Raw genomic sequence first — 8,644 nt, forward strand, 5'->3', positions numbered from 1 at the left:
AGATATGCACCCTCTATTCCCACTTTGCTGAGAGTTTTTATCAAAAATGGGTGTTGGATTTTGTTTAATGCTTTTTCTGCATCAATTGATATGATCATATGCTTTTTGTCTTTCAGTTTGTTTATGTGATGTATCACGTTTATTTATTTTTGAATATTGTACCAGCCTTGCATCCCTGGAATAAATCCCACTTTATCATTGTGTCTGATCTTTTTTAATGTATTGCTGGATTTGATTTGCGAATATCTTTAAATTAAATTTAATTTTTTGTTAGTTCTCATCTGAGGATATTTTTTCCATTTACTTTTAGAGAGAGTGGAAAGAAGGGATGGGGGAGAGAAAGAGAGGGAGAGAAACATCAGTATGAGAGAGACATATTGATTGGTTGCTTCCCCCATATGACCCAACTGGGCCAGGGATTGAACCTGCAGCCCAGATATGTGTCCTTCACTGGGAATCAAACCTGCAGAGTTAGGGCTGATGCTCTAACCACTGAGCAACACGGACTGGGGCAGATTTGCTAATATTTTGTTGAGGATTTTAGTACCTATGTTTATGGGGGGATATTGGCCTATAACTTTCTTTCTTTCTAGTGTCTTTATCTAGTTTTAGAATTAGGATAATGCTGGCTTCATAAAAGAGGTTGGAAGTTTTCCTTCCTCCTGAACTTTTTTGGTATAGTTTGAGGAGGATAGGTGTTAGTTCTTCTTTAAGTGTTTGGTATAACTTCCCTGTGAAGCCATTTGGTCCAGGACTTTTGTTTGCTGGGAATTTCTTTTTATTACTGCTTCAATTTCATTAGTTGTTATTGGTCTATTCAGGTTTTCTGATCCTGATTGAGTTTTGAAAGGTTTTATGTTTCTTGGAATTTGCCCATTTCACCCAGGTTTTATAATTTGTTGGCAAATAGTTGTTCATAGTATTTTCTTACAATCCTTTGTATTTCTGTGATATCAGTTATTACTTCTCCTTTCTTTTTTCTTTTTCTTTTTTTTTGGGGGGGGGATTTTATTTATTTGGGTCCTCTCTTCTTATTTTTTGATGAGCCTAGCTAACAGTTCATCAATCTTTTTTATCTTTGTAAAGAACCATGTCTTGGTTTCATTGATCTTTTGTAGTATATTTTTTAGTTTCTATGTCATTTATTTCCACTCTGATCTTTATTATTTTTCTCCTTTTACTTCCTTTGGGCTTATCTTGTTGTTCTTTTGTTTTTTTTTTTGCATTAAAATGAACTCATTTATTTCCCAAACTTGCTGTAATGAGATATGAAGCTTTCATAATTTTTAAAAAAAGTAAGTATATAAAAATAAGACTAATTTCACAACCCAAAACCATAAGAGGGGAAAGGAGCATTGATGTTGTTTATATCAAATGTCAGATCTGCAATAAATTATAATTACAAACAGGAACACCATCTCATTTATAGGAATGGAATTTGAAGTTACTGGGGGGAAAGGACATAGAATTCTTTTCCATTTGGAATGACAAGGCTTATCTGTAACACTTCAACGTTTCCGGCGACTCTGAAATTTGTAAATAGCAGGGGAGTTCACCGTTTCTTTCTTCACCTTCACCTTCTGAGTTTTATCCAGAAGATCTTTGCGTGTTTGAATTTTCTGTGCAATGACGAACAATTTCCTCTCGCGTTCAGTCCGCTGTGTCAGGCAGTTAGACTGCTTTTGCCTTTCTTTAGCGATCCGCTTAAGTCGAGTCTGATGAGTAACTCCGTTCACTTTCTCCTTCTGCAAGGTCTCTGTGGTGGGTCTATTAAAGGCTCTGTCCACTAATTCCGGGGCAGTTTGCAGGTGAGTTGCAATATCAAACCGTTCAACTTCCTTTTTAGTGTCAAAAAAGAACACATGCTTATTCTGTTGCTTCCCTTGGAAATCCAGCAGGTGGAGCTCTGATTTTAGTCTTTCGATTTTCTTCGCTTCCGCAACCCTTTTCATTTCTATATAATTGACATCTTGAGTTCTCATCAGTTTCAGCTGTTCTGGAGTTACTTTTTCCTTAGTCTGCGGGATAACATGAACTCCATCCTGGAGTTTAACTCGAGTCATTTTATAGTAGAATTCATCTGGATTTTTTTCAAGAGCTTTCTTTCGAAGAGCTCTGAGGTATTCTTGCTTTTTCCGGTAGTCGTTTGCACGAAGTTTGTAATCTTTCTTTTTCTCCAGCAGGCCCAGATGTTTCCGAAAGCCAGGCTGGCTTCGCTCTCGGTGTTCCCGCTGTCGGGACTTAGCTGCCTTCCGAAAAGCCGCCGACATAGCTGCTCACGCCTGGGAAAGCTCAGTAGACAACGCTGGTGCAGCACCACCTCAGTCTCCGGGTCCACTCTCTTGTTGTTCTTTTTCTAATTATTTTAGTTGTAGGGTTAGCTTGTTTATTTGAGCTTTTTTCTTGTTTCTTGAGGTAGGCCTATAATGCTATAGACTTCCCTCTCAGGGAAATATAAAGTGCCCTTTAATTTTTCTTTTGTTTATCTTCTTAGAATAGAATTCTCAAGAAAAATTTCCTGGATGCAATCATGCTTCCAGTGATATTTTTCTTTAGGAAACAAAATAAGTACTACCCATAGGATTTAAAGAACTCAGTGCATTTTCCCATTCTTTTAAATTCTATTTTTATATATTTTTATCCTTTCCATATCAGGAGCACATCATTGGTTGTTTTTTTGTGTGACAATATATTGCTGTTTTATTTACTTTTTCTGTCTAATTGCCTCATTGATTTATTTACCTAGTAGACATAATGGCTGAAGTAAAAATAATTATATGAATGAAAATGTAATGTCTTGAAAATTCTCTACTTCTTTGTACAAGGCCAAACCTTCAGAAAAATAAGTACTTTTGACCCCTTCTCTTTATCTATGCCTTTGATCCGAGTGCTGCTTAGTTACTCGGGAGCAACTCCATTAGTCAGTGCCTATAGTCAACCTGTGCTTGAAAGGGACTTAAGTCCTGGCAGATTTGCTTGTTCTTTAAGTTGAATTCCTCTCTCTGTTCTTTCCTGAGATGCTGGCTTCCCTTTTGGGATTGTCTGTGTCAATGCCAGGAGCTTGGCCCTGAAAAAGAGAGGTAGGTGTGAACACGAGGCTTTCAATTGTGCTTTAATTTAATCAATTGGTCAATATTTACTTAGTGTTACTGTGACATATCAAGGGGATAGTCCCTGGCAGAGTTTTTTTTTTTAAGAGAGAGAGAGAAATATCAATTTGTTATTCCACCTACTTATGCATTCATTGCTTGCTTCTTGCCTTGACCAGACATTGAACCCAAATTTGGTATATTGGGATGGCACTCTAACCAACTGAGCTACCCAGCCAGGACTAGGAGCTTCTGATTTATTGGCAGATAAAAATTAATGGAAAGCCCCCCGCCCCGACCCCCCCGCTCCCCGCCAAATGTTCAAACTGGGCTACAGGAAATGCTTTTGCTAGCTGGTCCTTATTCTAGTGCAATATTTGTGTTGTTGTTCCAAATTTCACTTTTGGCATCTTTTATCAGAATTGTGTATCACAGTAAGGACTCCCTGGTGGTGGCATTGGACCAGCAGGGTCTTTCTGGTCTTCCCTGTGGTGAGTGATAAATGAGAAAAAGGGTTGAGAAGCTTCTCTATACATCCTCTTTTGGGGCAATGCATGGGGAAGAATGTGGGTTTTAGCGCCAGGTCCGGCTCTATTGTGTAACCCAAGGTCAGATTATAGCCTCTCTGGGTCTCAGTTTCTCATCGGTGAAATGATAATGCTTGCTTTATAAGGTGAATGTCGTGATTAAGTGAAAAAACAAACAAACACATGAAAAATGCTTAGAGCAGTGCTAGGCATGAGGTAGAAGCTGCTTGCTTCTCCTCTCTTTGTAAACCTCCGGTGTGACCCAGCACTTTCCGGACAGTGCATTTCTCTCTGGAAAAAGGCTGTTATTTGTTAAGCTGCTCCAGTGGCCCAGTCAATAGGTTAAGAATTATGGTCCCCAGAGTCAATTGACCTATTGTTATTAAATTTCTCTGACTTCTAGTTTCTGTAGTTGTCATTTTGCACTGTAATTGATTTAGTTTTCTATCCTTCTTTTGCAGATGTTGTTATTAGTCTGGGACACTAGGTGGCATCATTTTACCAAGTATCAATGACGTTCACAAAAGGCATAACCTGTTCTTAAGATTTGTCTGGTGCTAAAAAGGACAATTCCTCAAAAAATATATTTTAAAAAAATTTATATTGATTCCAGAGAGGAAGGGAGAGGGAGAGAGAGATAGAAACATCGATGATGAGAGAGAATCACCGATTGGCTGCCTCCTGCCTGCCCCACACTGGAGATCTAGCCCACAACCCTGGCATGTGCCCTGATGGAATTGAACTGAGACCTACTGGTTCATAGGTTGACGCTCAACCACTGAGCCACGCTGGCCGGGCAAAAGACAGTTCTTACTGCATGTATCGGTAAGATATATCCCAAAACATCAAAGAAATCCCATTATATTTCTATATTTATTTCCATTTATAATAGGGAGTAATGCTGAGAAATCACCCAGAAGTTCACATAATTTGATTTGGTTCCATGGTTTAGGAGAGCAAGACAACTTGGAGTAGATTCAAAAGGAAACCATAAATTTGATTGAAATGGCAAAATGAATGTATGAGGAAAGGTCAAATAAACATGGATGCCAGGGTTCTTGTCCCAGCATCAAGAAGGGTTCAGGAATCTGGAGAAGGGGCTCTGCGTAGATGACATAGGAATCCAGAGACTAATAAAGAGTCCAGAGACCAGATATAATTTTGAAAGGCATTGGGGGTCAGAGGACCTTCAGCTAAAGGAACTGAAGACTACCTCCTTGTCTAGGACCCTTGCTTTTATTAACACAATTGTCTAAGGCAAGGTGGAGATAATACACTTCAAAGGGTAAGGTTTCAAAGGGTACAGAAGCATTGTCAGTTAAAACACTTATATAAGGGCTGCAAACCAATATGCTCAATTAATATTTGACAAAGGAGGCAAGAACATACAATGGAGCCAAGATAGTCTCTTCAATAAATGGTGCTGGGAAAATTGGACAGATATATGCAAGAAAATGAAACTAGACCACCAACTTACACCATACACAAAAATAAACTCAAAATGGATAAAGGACTTAAATGTACGACAGGAAACTATAAAAATTCTAGAAGAATCCAAAGGCAACAAAATCTCAGACATATGCCGAAGCAATTTCTTCACTGATACAGCTCCTAGGGCACTTGAAACTAAAGAGAAAATGAACAAATGGGACTACATCAAAATAAAAAGCTTCTGCACAGCAAAAGAAACCATCAACAAAACAACGAGAAAACCCACTGTGTGGGAAAACATATTTGCCAATGTCATATCCGATAAGGGCCTAATCTCCAAAATTTATAGGGAACTCATACAACTTAACAAAAGGAAGATAAACAATCCAATCAAAAAATGGGCAAAGGACCTAAATAGACACCTTTCAAAAGAGGACATTCAGAAAGCCAAGAGACATATGAAAACATGCTCAAAGTCACTAATCATCCGAGAGATGCAAATCAAAACAACAATGAGGTACCATCTCACACCTGTCAGACTGGCTATCATCAACAAATCAACAAACGACAAGTGCTGGAGAGGATGTGGAGAAAAAGGAACACTTGTGCACTGCTGGTGGGAATGCAGACTGGTGCAGCCACTATGGAAGACAGTATGGAGTTTCCTCAAAAAACTACAAATGGAACTCCCATTTGACCCTGTGATCCCACTTCTAGGAATATATCCCAAGAAACCAGAAACACCAATCAGAAAGGATATATGCACCCCTATGTTCATAGCAGCACAATTCACCATAGCTAAGATCTGGAAACAGCCTAAGTGCCCATCAGTAGATGAATGGATTAGAAAACTGTGGTACATCTACACGATGGAATACTATGCTGCTCTAAAAAGGAAGGAACTCTTACCATTTGCAACGTCATGGATGGAACTGGAGAGCATTATGCTAAGTGAAATAAGCCAGTCAATGAAGGAAAAATACCACATGATCTCACTCATTCATGGATAATAGAGACCATTATAAACTTTTGAACAATAATAGATACAGAGGCAGAGCTGCCTCAAACAGATTGTCAAACTGCAGCAGGAAGGCCGGGGAGGGTTGCGGGGCAGGAGGTAGGGGGGTAAGAGATCAACTAAAGGACTTGTATGCATGCATAGAAGCATAACCAGTGGACATAAGACATTGGGGGATAGGGGAGGCTAGGGGACTGTCTAGGGCGGGGGGATAAAATGGACACATATGTAATACCCTTTGTAATACTTTAAGCAAAAAAAACAAAAAACAAAAAAAAAACCACTTATATAAGGGCTAGACTAGAGGGAGGACATGACCACAGGAGAAGACAGAATCAGATGTGTTCCTTGAAACATTCATATCTATCTATCTATCTATCTATCTATCTATCTATCTATCATCTATCTATCATCTATCTATCTGTCATCTATCTATCTATGATTTTAGAGAGAGGAAGGATGTGAGAGGAGAGAGAGAGAGAGAGAGAGAGAGAGAGAGAGAGAGAGAGAAGGAGAGGGAGAATATCACTGATCTGAGGGAGAAACATGGATCGGTTGCCTCCCGCACCACCCTGACTGGGAATCGAACCCACCACATTTGGCATACAGAATGACCCTCCAACCAACTGAGACACATGGACCAGGGTGACAGTTATTTTTTTGAATCTCTCATGTTACTTATCATATGACCCCTCAGATTGTAGTTTTGTTTTGTTTGCTTGCTATTCCTTATTTGTAGCTATAATATCTGTAGATCATTATGAGAACTAGCTCATACCATTACATTCTCATGATTACAAACCAAGTCACAGGAGGGTGCCAGACAATTTCTTACATTCTCCACTGCTGGAAGCCAGTCCATCCTTGCTGCTTGACACAGTTGCTGCAGGAAAGAAACATCTGCACAGCATATGTTTCAAGGGACCTGGCGTATATAGCATACTGTTCATAATATGTTTGCTCCCCTTAGCGCTATGTGTTTTAACCAAGGTCACCTCTGTGAGAAAGGTTGTTTCCTCAGGTAGGGATTTTTCCCTGAAGTTAGGGAGGGGATAAAACCCCTTAACTAAGTGCCAGGTGGGTAGTTAATCACTTTAACTACAAACAATCACGCTTAAGCTACATAATCTTTACTCCTTGGAATGGAGATAAGAAACGCCCTAACCTTTGGAATAGAGATTGATAGGATTGGAATCAACTGGTATAAATACAGATGTAACAAGACAACAGGACACAGAACCTAGACACAGAACCTAGACACAGAACCTACACAGAACCTAGAGACAGAAGAACTTCACTGGAGAGAACATGGCAAAAGATCCTGGACAGAAACTGGCCACACAACCTAGAGACAGAACCTAGCGAGAGAACCTGGCTGGAGAACCTAGAGATAGAACCTGGCTAGAGAACCTGGATAGAACATGGCAAAAGAATCTGACTAGAACCTGGTGACTGAACCTGGCAAAAGATCCTGGAGAGAACCTGGCTACAGAACCTGGCAACAGAACCTGGACAGAACCTGGCAACAGAACTTGGCAGGAGAACCTGGATAGAACCTGGCTGGAGAACCTGGCTAGAGAACCTGGTGACAGAACTTGGCTGGAGAACCTGGACACAGAACCTGGCTGGAGAACCTAGCGAGAGAACATGGCTAGAGAACCTAGACACAGAACTTGGCTGGAGATCCTAGACAGAACTTGGGTGGAGATCCTAACCAGAACTTGGCTAGAGATCCTGGCTAGGCTGCTGATCAACTGAACGCTGTCTCCGTGCCATTCCTTCTTCGCTGACTCCGTCCACGCCTTTGGGGACCCCTGGACCTGCTGGGGTTGGACCCCAGCACTCCACAGGCTCATCCAACAGTCACTGATGGTTGGGTCTCCTTTCTTCCACTCCTGCCCCACAGAACAGGCAATCTCCCCCCTCTCTTGGGTCCCAGCTTCATGCTGGAGGAATGGCATATAACTTTTCAGGTCCTTTAGATTTCTCAGAGAAAATTATATATAATTAGAGGCCCAGTGCACAAATTCGTGCCCCAATGGGGTCCCTTGGCCTGGCCTGCGGAATTGGGCTGAAACCAGCTTTCCAACACCCCCCAAGGGGTCCTGGATTGCGAGAGGGTGCAGGCCAGGCCAAGGGACCCCACCAGTGCATGATCGGGGCTGGGGAGGGATGTGGGAGTTTGGCCAGCCAGGGAGGGACCGTGGGAGGATTCCAGGGCGTGTCCAGCCCATCTTGCTCAGTCCTGATCTGCCAGGCGCCAGCAGCAAGCTAACCTGCTGGTCGGAGCGCCTGCCCCTTGGTGGTCAGTGCACATCATAGCAAGCAGTTGAGTGGCCTTAGCATACCTCTATGTGGGGTTGGGTGGATGAGAAGAGATAAACCAAAGAACTTATATATTTATATGCATAGCAATCTATATGGCATACAAATGGCCAACAGACACATGAAAAGATGCTCAACATCACTAATCATCAGAGAAATAAAAACCACAATGAGATATCACCTCACACCTGTCAGAATGGCTACCATCAATAAACCAACAACTTCTGTCTTGCTAGTCTACTCTCTATTCTTTC

The 8,644-nt window shown here is 41.1% G+C and overlaps 1 protein-coding gene across 1 annotated transcript; it reads right to left on the reverse strand.

The window, feature by feature from the left end:
- Window positions 1-1,339: 1,339 nt before the first annotated feature.
- On the reverse strand, window positions 1,340-2,325 carry LOC118663086 (probable U3 small nucleolar RNA-associated protein 11). Its single transcript, XM_036322470.1, has one exon. It carries the CDS (start codon window positions 2,268-2,270, stop codon window positions 1,509-1,511), a length of 762 nt encoding a protein of 253 aa, XP_036178363.1. The 5' UTR covers window positions 2,271-2,325; the 3' UTR covers window positions 1,340-1,508.
- Between the last annotated feature and the right edge of the window lie 6,319 nt (window positions 2,326-8,644).

Source organism: Myotis myotis, unplaced genomic scaffold (genome assembly GCF_014108235.1).
Source record: "Myotis myotis isolate mMyoMyo1 unplaced genomic scaffold, mMyoMyo1.p scaffold_m19_p_1, whole genome shotgun sequence".
NCBI lineage: Eukaryota > Metazoa > Chordata > Mammalia > Chiroptera > Vespertilionidae > Myotis > Myotis myotis.